The sequence below is a fragment of the Urocampus carinirostris genome, chromosome 6 (genome assembly GCF_059441175.1).
Source record: "Urocampus carinirostris isolate Australia breed hairy pipefish chromosome 6, RoL_Ucar_1.0, whole genome shotgun sequence".
NCBI classification, from domain to species: domain Eukaryota; kingdom Metazoa; phylum Chordata; class Actinopteri; order Syngnathiformes; family Syngnathidae; genus Urocampus; species Urocampus carinirostris.
In genome coordinates this window covers 10,521,866-10,544,504 of record NC_142354.1, presented here as the reverse complement: position 1 = coordinate 10,544,504, position 22,639 = coordinate 10,521,866, and the positions used below count along the sequence as shown (strand labels likewise).

Here is a 22,639-nt window from a genome sequence, read left to right as displayed (position 1 = left end):
TAATTTCCTGCTCATGAGGTTATTCAAGGAAATATATTTAATAACATGTTTTGTTTGATAAAATTACACGACAAACATCATTTAAGTCACAATATTGTACATGATTTAGCGGATTTTAATTTTATTTATTTCAACCTTAGTGAAATAACGTTTGTTCCACTGTCAGATAATTATTGTTTATTTTTCTGTTAAAAACAAAATTATAATTAAACTTGTTTAAATATTTTAAGAATGTATAAAATTAACTAACTTGTAAGATTGAGGCTTTTGAGATATCACTACAAAAATATATTAAAACAATTGCATATTTCTGGTTTAAAATATTTTATTATTTTAACCTCCTGAGCCACAATGACCACAACAACATTATACTGTCAATTTTGGCAACATCATAAATTAAAGGGACATTGTGTATTATTTAGCGTCTTCTAATGGTAAAAATATTCAATTCATTAAAAACAAAACCTTATTAATTTAAATAATTTGCTAATTACACTAACCATCTTATAAATATTTGCATGTATTTTTTTTAAGTAGTCAAAGGTCAAAAACTGTATTTAATTTGCATACAATGAGAAACCCAGAGGGAGCTGACATTATTGTCAGTCATCTTGCTGCTATAGGTGCCCCCAATAACCAAAACCTTTTACAAGGCTGAGCAAAAAATTGTGAAGACAGTAGTTTGGTCACTTTGTAGTTTGTATTCTTCCTTGTGCTTTCATTTTTGTTTGCACAACACAATACTGTGACATCTAGTCGTCAAGCATAGCACAATGTCTCTTTATGTTTTAAAAAAGATGCAACTGGTTCCAGGGATGCATTCTTAAAATATTTTAAACGTACAGTGTGCTTTGATGAAAAAAGTGGGGCTTTTCCCAAAAAGAAAGAAAAACGCTGTTCTAAATGAAATGTGCTCTCTTGGAGCCACTTTTCATTTTCTCCCATTTCTTTCGCCAAGAACTCCACAGCGGAAGCCAGCGTGCTGGACGAGAACACTGCAGAAGGGTGGGAAAACCGAATCCGGCAGTGGACGGATCAATACGAGGAAGCCTTCGCCAACCAATACAGCGCCGACATCCAAACGCTCCTGCAACTTCATCGCACCGCCAGCACCACCGTCGGACAGACGCAAAGCGGACCCATCGGCTTACCCTCCGGCCACGTCTTGGACACCATTAACAGAACCGAGCTGGCATGCAACAATACCGTGCTGGGTTCACAGATGCAGGTTGGTACCATCGTCACTCCTACTGTTGATAAGTATATGGGTCACTGAGAGTTACTTATATGTTATTGATTAGCTGGAAGTCGTACACAGTTTGATAGCCGGTTTTATGTTAATTAAACAATGTTATTATCATGTTATTACATAAAAATGTGCTTATAATCTGGCTTACTCAGAAGTTTTTTATTATTCTATATTAGGATTAATTTCGAGAATATTTTTAGATAAATATAGCTAAATTTAGATACCTTTGCTAAGACGTTTTTTTTTTAATGTTAAATTATATTTTGGCAGCGCAGTGGTTAGCGCGTGTGCGGCACAGTTCTGAGGTCATGAGATCGAACCTCCTGTGTGGAGTTTGCATTTTCTCCCCGTGCTTGCGTGGGTTTCCTTCGAGCACTCCGGTTTCCTCCCACACTCCAAAAACATGCATCTCAGATTGATTTGCGGGTCTAAATTGTCCCTAGGTGTGAATGAGCGAGTGTGTTGTCTGTCTCTGTGTGTCCCCTGCCCACTGCCCGAAGATAGCTGGGATGGGCTCCGGCATCCCCGCGACTCTACTGAGGATAAGTGGTGCAGATAATGGATGGATGAAGTATTTCCAATGAAAGAAAATATACTCATTCATATATATATATATATATATATATATATATATATATTATATCTGTGGTACGCGTAATGTACACATTTATAATACATGTATTTGTTATCTGCATAAAAATGTATTGTTTTTTGATGGATACATAAAACACGGTCCGGTCATTTTCAAGAAACGTATATACTTTTTACATTGTGAACATTCAAAAAATGCAAATAATGCATTTTTTTTACATGACAGACAATATATCTTCAAACATGTTTTACTTAGGAATCTACAAAAATATTTGACAAAGTGAGCGTAAATGTTCCATAGAAAATGGTTCCCCAAAAAATTGTAAAAATCTGTATTTTGGTTTGAACTCGACAAAGCGTCAGGCCACACCCACACTCTTGACTTTGCTTGTGTGTTTGTAGTTGCAGTTAGGTCGCGTGACACGTGTGCAGAAACACAGAAAAATCCTGCGCGCTGCCAAGAACCTCAATCCCGACCTCCTCATCATCGAGTATCGGGGCAAAGTCATGCTCAAGCAGCAGTTTGAGGTCAACGGGCATTTCTTTAAAAAGTAAGTCTGGCTTTTTGGTGTTAGAGCCAAGGGGAAACTGTTAGGTTGGAGAGGAGCATGTCAAACAAAGCCATTTCCAAATCTGTGTTTTGCAGGCCCTACCCCTTTGTACTGTTTTACTCCAAGTTTAATGACGTGGAGATGTGCGTGGATGCAAGGACCCTCGGGAACGACGCACGCTTCATCAGAAGGTCCTGCACTCCAAACGCTGAGGTAAACTGTCACCTTCTTATTTTACGTTGGAGTTTTGATCTGTCAGGTGAAGTATGTTTATTCCTTTTTCAGGTGCGACATATGTTCGCCGAGGGCATGATACATTTTTGCATCTATGCCGTTTGTCAAATCACAAAGGATGCTGAGGTCACTATTGGATTTGATTACGAGTTCAATAACTGGTCAGTACTGCTTCTCTTCCTTCCTACGTTCAACGACTATGTTGACATGCAGGCGATAATCCGATTGGAAAGGGAATAATGGATTTCAACTGAATCGTTTACATGCCATGACAAACAAATAACGCAGCATGTTGTGTTTGCAAGTATTGTGATTACAAAGGCAAAGTGGCAGCGACGACATCACGTAAATAGACCTTGTTTCTGTCTGTTTCGTGCTCTCTTTACAAAAGGGGGTCAAACTGTATGGCCTGCGGGCTGTATTATGTTTGCCATCAAAATGTATCTGGCCTCAGGACAAGGCTGAGAGCAGCACAATAATAAAACAAGTCATAGCTTCAACTTTATTGTGAAATATGGAGTGCCGTTGGGTCAGGCAAAGTGTTCAGAGTCCTGACAGAAAAAGTTGTCTTTGAGCCTGCTGGTTCTGACTCCGAGACCTAGAAGTCTTTTCCCTGACAGCAGCAGGTTGAGGCAACCTGCTTTCCAGTTTGCATGAATTTCGTTGAGTTAACTAAGCTCTAGTGGATTTGAATTAAATTGTTGTTTTGCTTTTTTACAAATGCACAGCTGATAAACACTTCAAGAGATTAGATAATGATGAAGGGGAAAAAAAACAACGAGTTTTGTTTAATAAGTTTGACACCACTGGTTTACAATAGGTACTCATACTTGCTTTGTGTAGACTTACACTACATACGTATGGATAAATCTGTTGCATCCACTAAATATTAATTTATATTCATATATATATATATATATATATATATATATATATATGGATACACCTGGGCAGCACGGCGGCGCAGTGGTTATCGCATGTGCTGCACAGTTCTAAGGTCTTGGGAACCTCCTGTGTGGGTTCAAATCCAGCTACCGGACTTCCTGTGCGGAGTTTGCATGTTCTCTCCGTGCTTGCGTGGGTTTCCTCCGGGCACTCCGGTTTCCTCCCACATTCCAAAGACATGCATTTCAGGTGGATTGGCCGGTCCAAATTGTCCCTAAGTGTGAATGAGCGAGCAAGTTGTCTGTCCCTGTGTGCCCTGCGATTGGCTGGCAACCAGTTCAGGGTGTCCCCTGCCCACTGCCCGAAGATAGCTGGGATGGGCTCCAGCACCCCGTGACCCTACTGAGGATAAGCGGTGCAGCTAATTAGATGAGAGATGAGATGGATACACCTGTGAAATTTTCACCGTAAAAGCTGCGAAAAAACTAAATATTAAGTTAATTAAATGAAGTATTATAAGAAATGAAATACATACTATATTTTTATACATTAGAAAATGTTAAGAATGTTTGTGTCCTGTTTGTCATCCTACACAAACCATATATTTTTCCATTATCAAACATTTTAGAAAAAATGCAATGGAGCAACAATGGGAGCGCTAAAACGCTGATGCGGCTCTTGAGCCGCTGGTTGCCGACCCCTGGTGTTACCCAACCATTGCATTAAGAAAACTTGTAGTCGGTTTAAGGCCTAACTCGGATTTTTCTTAGTGTTTCAATGGCCTTACATCATCGGAATACTTTTCATACTCAATGACTGTATCCCATTACTTCTTGTAAATGCCTTTTACCAGCAATTTCTCCAGTTATGGCGTAACCACCCCGATTTTCCTGAAAATAAAATTAGGGTTTTTTTGCTGGGTTGAAATCCCCTTTACTTTTTTATCTCTGTGTCTGACAGTAATTACAAAGTGGACTGCGCATGCCACAAGGGGAATCAGAATTGTCCCGTGCAAAAACACAACCTGAGCCCCAAAGAGAGCTTGCCGTGCTCCCCTTCGGCACCTTCGCTTTCTCCTTCGGTCGGCGCTGAAACGCGACAGAGGAAAGCCCGGAGGAGAGAACTAAAAGTCTGTCCCGACAGCAACGCGGCAGGCCATCATCCGGAGCCCAAAGAGCTACGAGGCAACAGTGATGCGGAGGTAAGTGAACTAAAGGCTAAATGACAAAGTGAATACAGTGGGACCTCGCTACTTCGCGCTTCGACGTTCGTGGATTCAGAGCTTTGCGGGCCTAAAAGAAAAAAATATAAATAAATAATTTAAAAAAATTTTATATATATATATATATATATATATATATATATATATAATTTTTTTTAAAGCATTTTTGTAGGGGCGTCGCTACTTTGCAGATTTTCACTTTTCGCGGGTGGTTTTGGTCCCTATTAACCGGGTCTAAAAATTATAATAATTTAAAAAGAAATATACATATATACAGTGGAACCTCGGTTCTCGACCATAATCCGTTCCAGAAGCCTGGTCAAGAACCGATTTGGTTGATCACCGAAGATCAATTTTCTCATTAAAAATAATGTAAAATTGTTTTAATCCCACACCTTGAATGTTTAGCATGAATGATCAACGTGATCATAAAGCTAACACATGCTAATCGTACGTTCGCGTTATCGTAATCTTCCGTACGAAAGATTACGCTGACATGAACGTGTAAAAATAAAAAATCAGGTCGTTTACAAGTCATTTAGCGCCACAAGTAGCTAAGCGCTTCATTGGAAAGGAGGCTCTGTTCCAACACCCTGAATTTTGGGCTCAGTTCCAACACCCTGAATGTTTACCTCGAATCATAAAACTAACCCAGGCTAATCGTACGTTCGCGTTATCGTAATCTTCCGTACGAAAGATTACGCTAACATGAACGTGTAAAAATAAAAAAAGGATAAAGAAAAGAATTATGAATAGGATTTCTTACCCCGTTCCTCGATATCAAAAGCAAAAAAAGAGGCACGTGTGCACGTTGTTACAATGTATGTGTTTCACCCGGTGCGGTTAGAAGGGGGCACCTACTGTCAATGTAAACACTGAAGTTTCCGGTAAAGCTGAGTGACATACTTCAGTGTTTACATTGACAGTTTTTTGCCCCCTTCTAACCGCACCGGGTGAAACATATACATTGTAACACACGTGATAAAAGTTGGTCACGGGGGGTGGGGGCCATCTACACCCGTGCGCCGCTCAGCATCGCACCGTAGCGTACGCACTCACACATTACCGGCGTTCGAAGACCGATTTTTTGACCGAACAGCGAAGCAAGAATTTCTCGAAATTTTTGGTCGAGTACTGATTTGTGCGAACTGAGAAGCTTTCGAGAACCGAGGTTCCACTGTATTTTTTTTTTTTTCAAAGTGCACCGCTACTTTTTTACGATTTTCACTTATCGCGGGTGGTTTTGGTCCCCATTAACCGCGATAACCGAGGTCCCACTGTATGTTCTTTAGCAAGTATGAATTGGATCACATTAGGAGTTAGGCGACTAAGAATTCAATGTTTTTCAACTTTTTTTTTCTTGACACCATTAGTTTAAAAAGAATAAATTACACGTGCAAAGCTTGGTAGAAATAATCATTTTAATGTTGCTTCACTCGAGATGATATATAATGGGATTTAGGCCTCAATGTCCTTGTAAGTCATCCTTAATATCCTAGTGTTTTTATTATTTGCTGACCATGAGCATCCTGAATTAATCTTGTATTCACTTTTCCACCATTTGACTACATATATATATATATATATATATATATATATATATATAAATTTAGTGGTAAAGAATAATCCCAGGTGTGAAATTTACAATAATTTAAAATTACCTTTTTAAAAAAATGTATTTGTATTTAATTACGATAAAATAATTTAAAATATTTTATTGTAGAAATTCTATCATCATTTCATTTTGGTTAAAAAAATAATCTGATTAATTTGATTTTTTTTTTTTAATTAATATCTCTTGAAACCTGATTTTAAATTTAAAAGTAATTCAAATTTAATTTATATGTTTTAATCGGATAAGAAATCATTAGAATTCATGGAAATTGTATTGTTTTTTTAATTATAATTTCAACATGAATAAACATTAATTGAAATGTAGTTTCATTGTACAGTTAAACTATTATTTATAGTTTATTAAAATCTAACATTTATTTAATTGTGGCCTATTTCAATTAACACTATTGATAACTAATTACAAATTATTATTAAAATGTTTTGATAATTTTAATGTAAATGTACTAAATAGTTTAAAATTCAAAGTTTAAATAAATTGTATTTGTTCTAGTGTGATTTGTAGAATATTAGAAATTTAAATTAACTTTTAATATATTAACCTCTTTTTAAATGTGAAATTTATTACTTTATTGAAATTTAGTTTTGGGTTAAAATCAAGTTAAAATGTATTGAAATTCAATTTTAATCTAAAAACTATTAACACTTATTGAATATTTTTTAAATAAAAATGTTGTTAAATTAATTTAGAATTTAAATTACTTTACAACGATGTAATAGTGATTCGTATTCATTATTCAGAATTTGCCATCAAATATACAGTACATCTCAACAACACAATTAAGTGTGTTTTAGTGACAACTGTCTGTTATTTCTTTCTTTTCGATTTCAAGCTACCTTTCTGTGATTTTAGGGCCAACTGGATGACATGCGGATGGAAGAGGCCGAGGAAGGGGACCTGGATGAAAATGGAATCGTCAGCTCCAATAAGAAAGTGTGTTTCTATTTTAACGTTCCTGGTTTCAGGGTTTGTACAAGTGCTTAGAATCATTGAAAATGCTCAATTTTGAATGTTTTGTTTTCAAAAAATAAAGAGTGCTAGAATTTTGGTTGGAGTGCTAGGTGTTAAATACCTGAAATTGTTGCCATGTTTCTCAACGAGTCTGCTTAAAAATGACGCCCCCACACTGCTCTCCGGTGGTCTCGCTTTGCTATTGCATTTCTTCATCCCTCGTGATTAACTGCACCTGGCATTAGTTTGTAGGGCATTGTCCTATAAAACGTCATCAGCCCCTATAGGTCGAACACAGATTACAGGTGCATGCTAGGTCTAAACAAGGCCCTATAAAATGTATATTACTGCAAGGAATTTGTATCTTTATAGACATTTACAATGGGCCATGCAAAAAAAAGGTAGTATTTCCCAGTAGTAAATTGTAATACGAAGAACTTCCTGCAACTGAATGAAATGAAATGATCTGCATTTATATAGCACTTTTCAAGTCAATGACTTCCCAGAGCGCTTTACATTCTGCTTCACATTTCCCAATAGCGGCCGTGATCTGTGCAGCCATGTAAGGCGCTAACCTGCTTATTGGGGGTATTGGGGATTCAGTGTCTTACCCAAGGACACTTCGGCATGTAACACGGACAAGCCGGGATTCGAACTGGGATCCCTTAATCCTAAAATGATAGCTCTACCTCCTGAGCTACTGCCGCCCACACTGAAAATTTAGACTACATATTACTCTCATTTGTGTCAAAAACAAATATATTCGCGGTTTACTCGATATCTAAAAATCATATGTCTTAATAGATTCACACGCAAGATTAAAAATTGCAGGTACAGTGGGACCTCGCTACTTAGCGCTTCGACGTTCGCAGTTTCAGAGCTTCGCGGGCCTAAAAAATAATGATAAAATAAAATAATGGAAAAAAAAATTTTTTTTTAAGCATTTTTGAAGGGGCGTCGCTACTTCGTGGTTCCATGTTTGCGGGTTCAGAGCTTTGCAGGTCTAAAAAGTAATAATAATGAAATAAAATAATGAAAAAAAATATATATTTTTTTTAAGCATTTTTGAAGGGGCGTTGCTACTTCGTTGCTCCACATTCGCGGGTTCAGAGCTTCGCAGGTCTAAAAAATAATAATAGAATTAAAAAAAATAATATATATATATATTTTTTTTTTAAAGCATTTTTGAAGGGTTAGAAGGGGGCACCTACTGTCAATGTAAACACTTCGCAGATTTTCACTTTTCGCGGGTGATTTTGCTCCCCATTAACCAGGTCTAAATAATAATAATGTTTTTTTTATTATTATTATTTTTTTATATAAAGTGCGCCGCTTCTTTGCGGATTTTCACTTGTCGCGGGTGGTTTTGGTCCCCATTAACCGCGATAACCTAGGTCCCATGAATATTTGTGGCTCTACAAAATATATGATTTCTCTTTTAATGGTATTGGAATCTTTGAAAAGTGCTAGAGTTGGGCCATGAAAAAGGTGTACAAACCCTGTAGTTTGCAATTATTTTCTTCTTGACTGTCATTTCGTTCAACTTTTCCTCTGATTTCAGACATTGAACAGTTTGGAAAGGAGGCGGAGAAAGACGGCAGCAGATGTGAAGGAGGATGGCGTGGAATCGGAGGAGGGGGCAAGAGCGGTCCCCGCAGTTCATAACACCGGTGTGGGCGTTAGCACGCGACGTGCTAGCTATGTCACGGTCAGTTTCGCCCTGCAAAATGTTTTCATTTTCTAGCATCCAAATTAGAAGTCGACCGTTTATCAGGCGGGCAGACTATCGCCACTGATACTTGGGAATTTAATGGATATTGGTATTGAAATTTTTATTTATTCGACGGGCCGATTAATTATATTCAAAAGTGGGTTATTCAGGCTCAAATGCATAAACAGCGGTAGCTCTGCTAACTCCTGATTCCCAACATGCATTTGAAAACCAACCGCTGATAATATTGAGATTTGAAAAAGTCCGTGGTTGAAAAGCGTGTGTGTGATTAAGAGATGGTGTAAAATGTGTAGTTAACTTGTTTTAGGGAAGCACGTTCAGGTGGATACGGATATATTAGCAGTATTAGTCAATTACTAATTAAGTGTGTGTGTGCTTGTGATTGAGAGACAGCATAGAAAGTATGCTTAAGTGGAAGGCTGAGTGATTAGCTTTTACCATAACATTAGTTTGTCAATCTGGCTCTTAAACAGAAGTGCCCACCCTTTTCAATTCGCGAGCTCTGTTGAAATTTCAGTGCACTTTTTGTTTTGGATTCATTGAGGCCATGTTGGTTGGATTGACATTTTATTTATTGTTAGAAAAAATCAGGGAGCTATTTAAGGTTTCATGTACCTTTATATGTGTTGCTACTGAGCCTTATTTTTTTCCTGCACTGTTTTTTTTTTGCTTTGAGTGAAAGATTAGTTAGTTAGTTAGTTGTCTCGATTTTTCCAGTGTACTGTTAAAGCTTTCAGAACGCCATTATTATTTAAACAAATATCTGCTCCAAATATCGATTATCGTCCTCGTTCCTTTTGTAGGAAGCCCAAACTGTGGAGGAAAAATCCTCATTAGCGAACCTGCCAACCCCCGTGGCCCCTCCAAAACCGGCACGCTCTTCCAAACCTCGTCCCAAGAGCCGAATGTCTCGCTACCGCTACAGTTCATCCCAACGCGCTAGGCGGCAGCGCCAAGCGCTAGCGCAGCAAGCAGCCGCAGCAGCAGCGGCCATGATGGCGGCGGCCGCTGATCCATCAAGTGAGCAAAGTGTCGGTCCGGAAGAGGAAGGCGTTCACGGTCCGTTTGGTTCCGAGCCGGGACAAGGAGATTGTGGGCTGCCCGTCGGTCAACTTGGAGAGGGAGATGGGCCGTCTCCAAACTGCATCAACAGAGGAAACTTGCGCTACCCCAAGACCAAGAAGGTAAGGGAAAAGCAGACTCGTACAAATAAATGTATATTTTCTGAGTAAAACTGTACTTATAAATTTAGTTCTACATCATTTGTGTCAAACCTTTTTTTTACTGAGCGCTAATGTTTGTCCTCAAAGGCCTGATGTGACTTATAAATGTAACTTAATCGAACATATTTTCTGTACTGTAAGGCGCAACAGATTTTAAGGCGCATCTCCCCGAAAACGTTTTTGTTTTTTTATAATTTTTTCATATATATGGTGCTCTGAACTATAGGAGGTATGACATTAAAATTACAGTAAAAGCGGGCGTTGCATAATGAACTATAATGGTTTTGCAACATTATATCATCATCCGCATTGGGACGCGAAAGCATTTTTGGTACAGCATTTCCTTTTTTTGGCACATGAGAATCAAAAACCCGAGGAGTCCGAATGTAGACTAAAATCTTGAAATGGTGTTGTCTGACCTGGGAGTGTGTAATGTCTTTCTGGGAAATAATGGTGAGTCAACAAAACCAAAAGTGTGGAATCAACTTTTTGGGGCATTTTTTCCACATCTAGGGTACTCAATCTGATAGTCTGAAAAAGATGGTGGTCATATCTCAACTCATGACCCCCTTTTTTGGATAGACAGACATGAAGACACACAAAGAAACTGATATATATAATTATATATATACAGGGAGTGCAGAATTATTAGGCAAATGAGTATTTTGACCACATCATCCTCTTTATGCATGTTGTCTTACTCCAAGCTGTATAGGCTCGAAAGCCTACTACCAATTAAGCATATCAGGTGATGTGCATCTCTGTAATGAGAAGGGGTGTGGTCTAATGACATCAACACCCTATATAAGGTGTGCATAATTATTAGGCAACTTCCTTTCCTTTGGCAAAACGGGTCAGAAGAGGGACTTGACAGGCTCTGAAAAGTCAAAAGTAGTGAGATATCTTGCAGAGGGATGCAGAACTCTTAAAATTGCCAAGCTTCTGAAGCGTGATCATTGAACAATCAAGCGTTACATTCAAAATAGTCAACAGGGTCGCAAGAAGCGTGTAGAAAAACCAAGGCGCAAAATAACTGCCCGTGAACTGAGAAAAGTCAAGCGTACAGCTGCCAAGATGCCACTTGCCACCAGTTTTGCCATATTTCAGAGCTGCAACATCACTGGAGTGCCCAAAAGCACAAGGTGTGCAATACTCAGAGACATGGCCAAGGTAAGAAAGGCTGAAAAACGACCACCACTGAACAAGACACACAAGCTGAAACGTCAAGACTGGGCCAAGAAAAATCTCAAGATGGATTTTTCTAAGGTTTTATGGACTGATGAAATGAGAGTGAGTCTTGATGGGCCAGATGGATGGGCCCGTGGCTGGATCGGTAAAGGGCAGAGAGCTCCAGTCCGCCTCAGACGCCAGCAAGGTGGAGGTGGGGTACTGGTATGGGCTGGTATCATCAAAGATGAGCTTGTGGGGCCTTTTTGGGTTGAGGATGGACTCAAGCTCAACTCCCAGTCCTACTGCCAGTTTCTGGAAGACACCTTCTTCAAGCAGTGGTACAGGAAGAAGTCCGCATCCTTCAAGATAAACATGATTTTCATGCAGGACAACGCTCCATCACACGCATCCAAGTACTCCACAGCGTGGCTGGCAAGAAAGGGTCTAAAAGAAGAAAAACTAATGACATGGCCTCCTTGTTCACCTGATCTGAACCCCATAGAGAACCTGTGGTCCCTCATCAAATGTGAGATTTACAAGGAGGGAAAACAGTACACCTCTCTGAACAGTGTCTGGGAGGCTGTGGTTGCTGCTGCACGCAATGTTGATCGTGAACAGATCAAAGCACTGACAGAATCCATGGATGGCAGGCTTTTGAGTGTCCTTGCAAAGAAAGGTGGCTATATTGGTCACTGATTTGTTTTTGTTTTGTTTTTGAATGTCAGAAATGTATATTTGTGAATGTTGAGCTGTTGTATTGGTTCCCCTGATGAAAATAAATAATTGAAATGGGTATACATTTGTTTTTTGTTAAGTTGCCTAATAATTATGCACAGTAATAGTCACCTGCACACACAGATATCCTCCTAAAATAGCTAAAACTAAAAAAGCCCCACTCCAACTTCCAAAATATTCAGCTTTGATATTAATGAGACTTTTGGGTTCATTAAGAACATGGTTGTTGTTCAATAATAATCCTCAAAAATACAACTTGCCTAATAATTCTGCACTCCCTGTGTATACACACACACACACACACACACACACACAGACCTTTTTTTCCCAGACTATAAGTCAGTTTCTTCTCATAGTATGGCCGGGGGTGCAACTTGTATACCAGTGGGGCTTATATGTGTAATTATGATCACATTACTATATCATTATTAAATTTTTAATACCGGTACTGTATATCACTGCTCATGTTATTTTCACACTAAACCACTAGAAGGAACTCTAGGCCTGTGTTTATAATTTCAACCTTGAGGAATTTCAACCTCCGCAGGGTTCAGTACTTTCCCCCCTTCTTTTCAGCATTTACATGCTCCCATTAGGTGATATTATTCACATGTATAATATCAGCATTTCCAATTCAATTCGCTGTGTTTTCCAGTATATAAGGCGCATTGCATTATAATAAATATGGCAACTTATGAATGTGACTAAATGTCATTGAATCGCATGTAAAACAAATGTGACTTCTCTTTTATGTAAAATAACTCCGAATGTATTATTTATACATTAACAAACATTACAGTGGCATTGGATAAATGCTATACATATGTAAAATGTTATTAACTAAATATGGGACAGGTTTCTTACACCTCAAATGGTCCTTTTTTTTAAAAGTGTGCAAGACATTTTTGGCAATGAGAGATTGCTTCATTGGGACTGCAATGGTGTCTACTGCCCGCCCAAGTACACTTTTGTTGTCGTTTTTTACTATATTATACTATTTTCTTCTTGTTTCAGTACCTGGTAAGCGAATGGTTAAACGAAAAGATCCCAGGAGGAGATAAGAGCCAACAAGAGCTGCATGTCGAGCGTCCCCTTCGGATAACCACGGATCCGACTGTTCTGGCCACCACCCTCAACATGTTGCCGGGCCTCTCGCATTCGTCCGTCATCTGCACGGCGCCGAGACATTACGTCCGGTTCGGATCGCCCTTCAATCCTGAGAGACATCGTCCTCGTCCTCTACAGATGGACGGCACTTACGGCTGCTTTAAAAAGGTGAAGCTCGCTTTCAGCTAAGAAGGTTTCCATGGCAACCTGTCAGACGGTTTCAACACTCGTACTGAGAACGACCTGATTTAAAGTTGATTTGCTCAACTCCTTTTATCATCATATACATCCATCCATCCATTAACTGCACCGCTTATCCTAAGTAGGGTCGCGGGGGTGCTAAAGCCCATCCCAGTTATCTTCAGGCTGTGGGCAGGGGACACCCAGAACTGGTTGCCAGCCAGTCGCAGGGGACACCCAGAACTGGTTGCCAGCCAGTCGCAGGGTACACAGTGAGGTCCTTTCTCAAGGTTTCTCTTTTTCCTCACGCTGAGGTTTTGAGTTGTTCCTTGCCCGCATGTTGGTTTAAGATCAGGTAATTGTAATCCTGTGCAGTCCTTTGAGACATTTTGTTGATTAAGGGCTATATAAATAAATGTGACTTGACTTGACAGACAGACAACCCACTCGCTCATTCACACCTAGGGACAATTTGGACCGGCCAATTAACCTGACATGCATGTTTTTGGAATTTGGGAGGAAACCGGAGTGCCCGGAGGAAACCCACTCAAGCACGGGGAGAACATACAAACTCCACGCAGGAAAGTTTGATCTCATGACTGTGCCGCGCCAACCACTGCGCTGCCATGCTGCCCATCATCATATACAGTCCCGTCAAAAAGTTTTGGGCCCCCTTCCAGGTTTTCTGTTTTTCTTTTGTTGAATATTTATCACTCACAAAAGTTTCAGGTCTTCTATTTGAATTTTCCTGTAGTTACATAAAGAGGCAAATGAAGCAAACGTTGTGACCAAGACTTGTTGTTTCTTCTCATTTTTTTCATTATCTTTTTATTTTTTTATTTTGTTTCCGGTTTCAACATTTTTTTCCACCTTTTTCTCACTCTCCTTTTTTTGAAATGTATTTTTCTTTTTATTTTTGTTTTTCTTTTTCTATTTTTGTTTTTTATTTTCCTTAATTTTTCTGTTTTTTAATTGTTTTCTGTGTTGTGTTATTGTATGTCTTTTTATCTTTTTCTTCGATGTTTTCCTCTTTTCTTTGCTCTTTTTTCTTTTCTGTTTATTTCTTTGTATTTTTTTAATTGTTCTTATTTTCCTTTGTCTTTCTTCATATTACTATTGTTATTATTCTTTATTGATCCCAAAGCAAAACTTGTTTTTTTGCCTAGCCTGATTTGTTTAAAAAAGACGACAAAATACAAACAACAAAGAGAAACCCTAACTTACACATCTATTCATATCTGCACCGCTTATCCTCAGTAGGGTCGCGAGGGTGGTGGAGCCCATCCCAGCTATCTTCGGGCAGTGGGCAGGGGATACCCTGAACTGGTTGCCAGCCAGTCGCAGGACAGACAAGTCACTTGCTCATTCACACCTAGGGACAATTTAGACCCGCCAATTAACCTGAAACGCATGTTTTTGGAATGTGGGAGGAAACCAAGCAAGCACGGGGAGAACATGCAAACTCCACACAGGAGGTTCGATCTCATGACCTCAGAACTGTGCCGCACACACACTAACCACTGCGCCGCCGTGCTGCCCAACTTACACATGTACACAATTATTAGGAATATAGCGACTGCAAAGTGGTGACACAAGATAAGAACAATCCAAAAATGGGCTTTGAAATCATGTGGCCTCTTACGATGCTGTAGATCTAGCTACGTCTATGATTACGTATTAGAAACGCATTTCCCATGTTGGCCTCAGAAAAACCTTTGACTGTATTTGGTTCATGTGGATACAGAGATGGATAAAGCAAGTGGAAGACGAAAGTTGTTCCACAAGCGTCGCCGACGGCACAGAGTCCACCTCATCCCAGCAAAGCAGCAGCAGCAGATCCACCCCCAATCCCTTGTCCAGTGGTGAATATTTCCCTTTCCTTCATCTCCACTTCCGGTATCCTAGCACACGTCTGTGTTCAAACGGCGTTGTCATTTTTCCAATAACAGAATCGAACGCGCCTTTGAAGAAGCGTTGCAGCAAGTACATGACTGAGACGTCCTCTGACCGCCTGCTTCGCCCGCTGTCGCCCATCACGCCACCCCTGCAAGAGGATCAGTTGCTTCCCCTCCTCCACAACCCCTGCAGCTCTTTGTTGTCCAATGGCCTTGCCTTCTCCCCGATGCCATCGCTCCCGGTTAGCCGCTGCAACACGCCGTTGCAATTTGAAGTAAGAGTGCTTGCGCACATGCAATATATTTTCATTTATCCATGATGCATTCAATCTAAATCGTTTTTATTATTATTTTATAATGTTGCTATTTTCCATGACAGCTACGTAAATACAGTAGACCCCACTATATGACGTGAATCTGTTCTCAGGTGGGGATTGCAAAGTGAATTGCCTTATAGTGGGGGATTAGGGGTTAGAAAGCTATGGTAGTTAGCCATTATGTTACAGACCCCCGGTACCCCAGATAAAAACATTGAAATAACAAAATTGAATATATCGAATGCCTATGTCTAATAAATGCGTATATGATTATTTAACTTTATACACAAATATACATATAGAGTGAAAACTAACATGTACTTTGGTGTGATGTGATTTGAGCTGGTACAGTAGAGTAGCAGGTGGATGCAGGGGGGAGAACTAGCTACTCTCAATTAAAACATACTGCGAGAGCTGTCAATAATAAATCTTGAGAATCAATTCTTAATATGCATGCACCATAATTTTTCAGAAAAAAAATCAACCCTTGATATTTTAGTGTAATGCGACTTGAGCTGGTACAGGAGAGTAGCAGGTGGATGCAGGGGTGAGAACTAGCTACTCTCAATTAAAACATACAGCGAGTGCTGTCAATAATAAATCTTGAGAATCCTTTATGTGCATCCACTATAATTTTTTAGAAAAAACGTATCCTTGATATTTTAGTTTTGTTTTGTTCATATATATATATATGAGTGTATTTAACTACTAAGGATTATTTGTTTTGTGCATTAGTATTTTTCAATGCCAATGTCATGTGAAATCAACATCTGTTTTGTTTATTTATTTGTTTTTGTATTTATGAATTGTTTAACGGTCAATTGCAAACATTCTACTTGTTTTGCATTTGTGTTTACATCGCCAACTTACCATAAATCCCCAAAAAGGACCAAAAAAAAATGGATGAATGTTTTTCCTTAAAGTAAAACCAATAGTGGGCACTTTTAGCATTTTTACGCTAACGTTTAGCATTTAAAGTGAGCCTTTAGTTCATACGTATGTCTTTGTAATCACGTGAGGCAACCTACTTATCTTATGGACCATCTTGCATCCCTGATTGAAACCCAGTTTAGAACATTTAAAGAAAGGACATTTGTAAAAAATGTTTGCAAGATTGTAAAAGTCTTTGTGTGTTTGTAGAATATTTCTTCCCCCGAGGCGTCACCTGTTCACCGGCCTGAGTCCATCTCGCCTGAGGTATTTCTCAAGCCTTGAAAATTTCTGCCGTGTTTCGTTTTCCAACTCACGTTACCGTCCTTCCGTCTCAGCCGTGTCTTCAGACAGACTTGGACGGCCCCCGGAGTCAATTCCCAGACTTTTCGCTGTCCTCCAGCTTAGAGAGTCCCGTGGACGACTTTTCCTTGGCGGCAGCTTCCCTAAGCGGCGATTGCCAAGACGCGGCGTCCATAAAGACGCCTTCGGGCTCCAACTCTGAACGAAGCCTCCAATCGAGGGAGCAGGCCTTCAAGACTGAATTCAACCTCATCTACACATGCTCGCCCCTTAACGCCAACTTGGGGAACGCCGAGCGTCATGTGTCCTCGCAAGAGGGCGGCTTCTCACCTGCGGAATCATTGCATCATCCTTTGTTCGGGGACACCGGGCCCGGCTGCCTTTCGCCATTCGGCGATCTCCATTACGCCGGCGGCTACCCGGAGAGTTGCACATCCCCGCACGGCAACAATCCGCCGCAAAAGAAGAAGGCAAGTAGACAAGTTCTTTTGCCTAGGGATGAGGAATTGGGTTTTGCAAAGTGGTTGGACACTGAAAAAAGAAGATTGGTGCCTGTAAAGCAGGGGAAAAAAGTATTTAGTCAACCATGAGTTCTCCCACTTGGAAGGATAAGAGATCTGAAATTTCCATCATATGTAAACTTCAACCATAAGAGATGGAATAAGTAAAACAAATGCAGAAAAACGGAATTTATTTGCAAAATTGTAATGAAAAGTTTGTATTCGGTTCATAATAATAGTTTGTTTCAATACTTTTGGTTTGACCATAACACATTATGCCTCTTTCAGCATATCCAAGTGCTCTCTAGAAAATTTCTGATAGGCCAGGACATACAGTAGACCCCGACAGCAGAATCCATTCTGAGGTGGGGATCACAAAGTGAAATTGCCATATAGCAGGGGGATAGATGTCTAGAGAGATAGATACTTTATTCATCCCCGTAGGGAAATTCACACTTCCAGCAGTATCCTTGTGTTGAAAAATACAATAATAAAATAGAAGCTATAGAATACAAAAATACCCAATATAACGTGTTGATATAGAGTATTTAAACAGTGCTATGGAAAATACACACTAATAAAAATATGGTAATACGCAAACGTGGGGGGTGGGGTTTAATGTGGGCTTTCACTCCCCCGGGTGGAGTTAAAGAGCCTCATGGCATAAGGAAGAAATGATCTCAGTCAGAAACCTCGGGTAAAAAACACCTAACCTCAGATGAAAATTTTCTAACAGAAATCTATTCCATGTAGTACATGTATGAAATGTATGTGCTTAGAATTACTAAAAATAAAGATACAACATATGTTGGCCTGGAGAGGAATAGGCGCCACCAGGCTGTCTTTGTCGAAGACACACCACAGGAACCGATGCCCCTATAACCCTATTGGTTAAATTACCTACGGTGTGATGTGATTAGAGCTGGTCAAGTCATTTTTATTTGTATAGCCCTTAATCACAAAGAGTCTCAAAGGGCTTCACAGGTTATTACACAGACTATTTTTTTCAGACTATTATTACACCATCCCCTGATCTGGAACCAACAAGTGGAGTAGCCGGTGAATGCAGATGGGGAAGGAGACTGCGAATTAAAATGAAGACTGATTTTAAAACTTAAATAAATATACATGTTAAGGAAAAAAGGAAAATGTAATATGCCTTTCGTGTGACTTGAGGATCGTTTTGCTTTAAGATTTATTGCGTTAATCGCCTCCCTATTTTTAATGAAAGCCCCAATCCTTGATTGGTTACGGCGATTCGTGGGCGTTCTTTTTATTTCTTGATAATCGCAAGCTTAGTTTCTATGGTAATCACAAGATGTCTCAAAGGACTGCACAGAATTACAATTACACTATTGCCTGATCTTAAACCAACATGCGGGCAAGGAAAAACTTCTGCACGAGGAAAAAGAAATCTTAAACAGGGGGCTCAACTGAATAAAGAATGTTAAAGGCATTGTGGGAGGGAGTTTAGCCGATAGCATATCTGCATCTTCATAAAACCGTTTTAAGAACCAAAAGCAGACCAGCATTTTATATGATTTCTACTAATAGCAGAACGGTATCTAAGTCACGTAACTTGGCATTCTCATGGAAACCGAAAGAGATCTTATTCCACACCAAAAAGTGGGGATGCCGGGGTCTACTCTACTTTGTACCGATAGACAATGAGATGTTCTTTAAAAACATGTTTCAAATTCTGTCTCTCATGGTGAAATCACACTTAGGATGACAACAGCAGGCCTGTTTGGTCTTTTTAGGTGGTGGACTAAATACTTTCCCCCGACTGTTCGTACAGATTTCAAAGAAAATGTAGCTTTTCCGCTTCTTCCCTTGCTTCTATCCCTCCACTCTCACCTGATCCCTCGCTGCTTTCTGAAAGGTTTTGCCAAGTCTTTCTTCCGCTTTTCTTCCAAGGCAGAGGGCCAACCAGCATACCATTAGTCTGCTGACAGGAAAGCCAGATTACCAGGCTATAGCAGTCACAAGTCAATACAAGACAGTACAAAATATGGTGAATATTCTCCCTCACTAGAAGTGTGCATGTTTTTGATTTGAATTGTTTTGGGTTCATCTACATAAAGCACCCGTCCATATCCAAACGACATTTGTCAAAACATTGACCTTTTATGAAATGATTTTACAATCAGTGCCATTGAAGGCCTTAAGACACCAGACCTCCTTTTTCGCAATGAGTTAAATACGCTGGCAGTTAATTATTATGTACTGTTTTTATCACAGGGCAGCAGGGCGGCGCAGTGGTTAGCTTTTGTGCGGCACAGTTCTAAAGTCATGAGATCGAACCTTCCTGTGTGGAGTTTGCAAGTTCTCCCCGTGCGTGGGTTTCCTCCGAGCACTCCGGTTTCCACCCACATTCCAAAAACATGCATGTTAGATAAATTAGCCGGTCCAAATTGTCACTAGGTGTGAATGGGGGAGTCAGCTGTCTGTCCTTGTGTGCCCTGCTGGCAACCAGTTCAGGGTTTCGCTGCCCAATGCCCGGAGATGGCTGGGATGGGCTCCAGCACCCCCGCGACCCTACTGAGGATAAGCGGTGCAGATAATGGATGGTTGGATGTTTTTATCATAGGATTACAGAAATTTTACAAAAATAATCACATAACGCATTTACTGCCAATGACAGCTATGGTCGTCACAAATGGATTTACTTTCAATTCGGTGCCATTGACGACTTTAGACCTCAGAACTTCCTTTTAGCAAGGAGTTAATTATGCTGGCAGTGAATAAGGGATTATGTACCGTTTTAATTATGGGATTGCAGAAATTTAACCAAAATATTAACTCATTTACTGCCAATGACAGCTATAGATGTTGCCAATGGATTTGAATTACGCGTCATTGACGATTGTAGAAGTCAAAACTCCGTTTTAGAATCTTCCTGTGGAATGGGAAACACTGGGCTTGTCAAGTTTGTTTCAATTTGGAACTATTGCTTGCTATTTAGCATGACGTTGTTATGTTATAGCTTGTAGAATCCAATCGCCCTGAAACTATTTTTGTCAGTTCTGCCTACCCATACTCAAAAATCATCTTAACTGCAGTTGAGCATCTATATTTTTGGAAAAGTATTTACCGTTGTGTCAAATTTCAGGAAGTACTTATTTGGGATTTTGTAATCTGATCCAACTACGGAACTTCACCAAGCAATTTTTGTACTTTAAAAAAAAAAAAAAATTCTGCGTGTCACATAATCAATATCCCAAAGTGGGAACGTTGAGGGTTCGTTTTGTGAATATTTCCCCCGGTCGTCATTCTGTCCCAACATGACGCTGAGCGTTCTCATTTTCATTGAATTTTCGTCCATGCTTGAACATTAACATGGATGTTGTTGTGGCATCGTGGTGTGATGCATTGGAATGGCCTGTTTTTCATCTCAGAATATACCAAAAAACTTCTGTTGAAGATGAGTATTCTCCTTTTTTCCAAAGCCCCATCTTTTTTTGTATTGAATACAACCCCTCAGAGGTTCAGTATGGGATCCCAGAAGTGCCAAAATTAAATAAAAATGACCTATTGAAATGAAATAAAAAACATTTTCCTAGAAAGGAGAGACTTGTGTCATATGGCTATTTAAGAGTGTACCTTTGATGACAAATATGTATTTCAAATCAAATTAATTTGTAAAGCCCCTTTCAGGCTATAAATGACCACTCAATGTGCTGTATAAAATTAGTCACAGTGAAAGATTAGAAGCTAGACAAATAGAGACTAAAGTCTGTTAATAGCCACATTAAAAAGTGGGTCTTGAGCCTCGTCTTCTAATTTAATTGAAGATCTACAGTTTTGGTTAAACTGTTTCAACGAAAGTTGCTGGGTTGTTCTAGTGCTCGATGCTGGAGTTCGATGGGTTTTCCTGTCGATTAGTCGTGTCTGATGTGTGGCCCCGCCTCCTGTGGTTTTATTGACAGCAAGCATCATTATTCCCTAAAACAGCATTCTGGAATAAAGGGGTCATTGTGGGAAAATACGTTTTTGGGGAAAAAACATTTTTATAATTGTATATTTTCATTTATATGTCACCATTTGTGAAAGAACATTCCCAAAGTCCGTTTTTATTTGAAAATATTTTGTTTCGATAGAAGTTAGCGAGTTGGGCTAGCTCTTGATCCTCGATCGATTGGTTTTCCTGAAAACTGGTTGTAATTGTTTTGATTGACATCAGGAGTCCTTCTTCCCTTAAATCACATCCTGCAATTAAAAGACCATAAAAGGGAAATGTGTTTTTAGGAAGAAAAAAGACTATTTTGCTTAGAGCGCTACATTTTCTTTTTTAAATGTTGAATTATGACATTTCTAATGTATATATTTTAAAGAATATTATAACACGGGGGTCAGCAACAAGCAGCTCTCGAGCCGCATGTGGATCTTTGGTGCTACCGATTTGCTCCTTGACGCTATTTTAAAAATGTTTGATAATGGAAAATTATATGGTTTTCTTTAGGAGGGCAAGAATGACATTAACATTCTTTACGTTTTCCATTAAGTATGGACATATACAGGATAAATATCGAGTATGTGTCGCCTTCTTTATGTGGCTTATATTAAGCTTTTAACATGTTTTTTTTTTTTTTTTTTTTTTTTTAAATATGGCTCTTTCAACATTTTGCGTTGCAAATTCCTGGTATAATAGATATTTTAATAGTGACACCCTATTTTAAAAACTTATAGCCATATGACAATTGCTTGTGATTGAGCAAAACGCTTTAGTTTCAAATTGTCTTTTTCATTATTTTGGCACTGTTGGGCTTCCGTACTCCAGGTGAGTTCCATCCCAAGAGGTCCCGACTTGGACCATAGACAGGCTAGCGCTCATTTTGAACAATCTTGTTCAATCCCGCAGGTTTCCTTGCTGGAATACCGCAAGAGGAAGCAAATAGGCAGTCGTGACGTCGAGCCCCCCGGCTGCACCCCCGCCCGGCCCGGCCCCCAACAGAACCTTCAGGACCACCCGAACCCCCTTCCCCAATACCTGCCTCATCCATCAGCCCCTTCGCACAACGGCACGCCTTCCTCGGGACACGGCCCCCAAACGGAAGCCGTCAGTCCTCCAGAGAACCAGAACAAGTGTCCCGAAAGAAACACCCAGTGGTGAGTGCCAGGCATTGCAATCGATCGCAGATAAGTGTTCCACATCAAATTTTTGGAGACTTCCGTGGGCTTTTTCATCCGTTCCGCCAAACGATAATGTTCAAAATATCATGAAAATGTAT

General features: G+C 39.7%; 1 protein-coding gene across 5 annotated transcripts in view; it reads left to right on the top strand.

Moving 5' to 3' along the window:
* setd5 (SET domain containing 5) overlaps window positions 1-22,639 on the top strand; it is a 43,820-nt gene that overhangs the window by 11,264 nt on the left and 9,917 nt on the right. For 4 of the 5 annotated variants that reach the window (XM_088337825.1, XM_088337821.1, XM_088337822.1 and 1 more), the window contains exons 8-22: window positions 959-1,228; window positions 2,243-2,391; window positions 2,487-2,604; window positions 2,677-2,786; window positions 4,471-4,711; window positions 7,218-7,298; window positions 8,878-9,024; window positions 9,852-10,232; window positions 13,191-13,451; window positions 15,208-15,325; window positions 15,413-15,633; window positions 16,816-16,872; window positions 16,944-17,378; window positions 19,330-19,422; window positions 22,270-22,517. In XM_088337825.1, the coding sequence (XP_088193951.1) occupies window positions 959-1,228; window positions 2,243-2,391; window positions 2,487-2,604; window positions 2,677-2,786; window positions 4,471-4,711; window positions 7,218-7,298; window positions 8,878-9,024; window positions 9,852-10,232; window positions 13,191-13,451; window positions 15,208-15,325; window positions 15,413-15,633; window positions 16,816-16,872; window positions 16,944-17,378; window positions 19,330-19,422; window positions 22,270-22,517 (2,930 nt within the window). The remainder of the gene's footprint in view (window positions 1-958; window positions 1,229-2,242; window positions 2,392-2,486; window positions 2,605-2,676; window positions 2,787-4,470; window positions 4,712-7,217; window positions 7,299-8,877; window positions 9,025-9,851; window positions 10,233-13,190; window positions 13,452-15,207; window positions 15,326-15,412; window positions 15,634-16,815; window positions 16,873-16,943; window positions 17,379-19,329; window positions 19,423-22,269; window positions 22,518-22,639) is intronic. The other variant, XM_088337826.1, reaches the window with a different exon arrangement.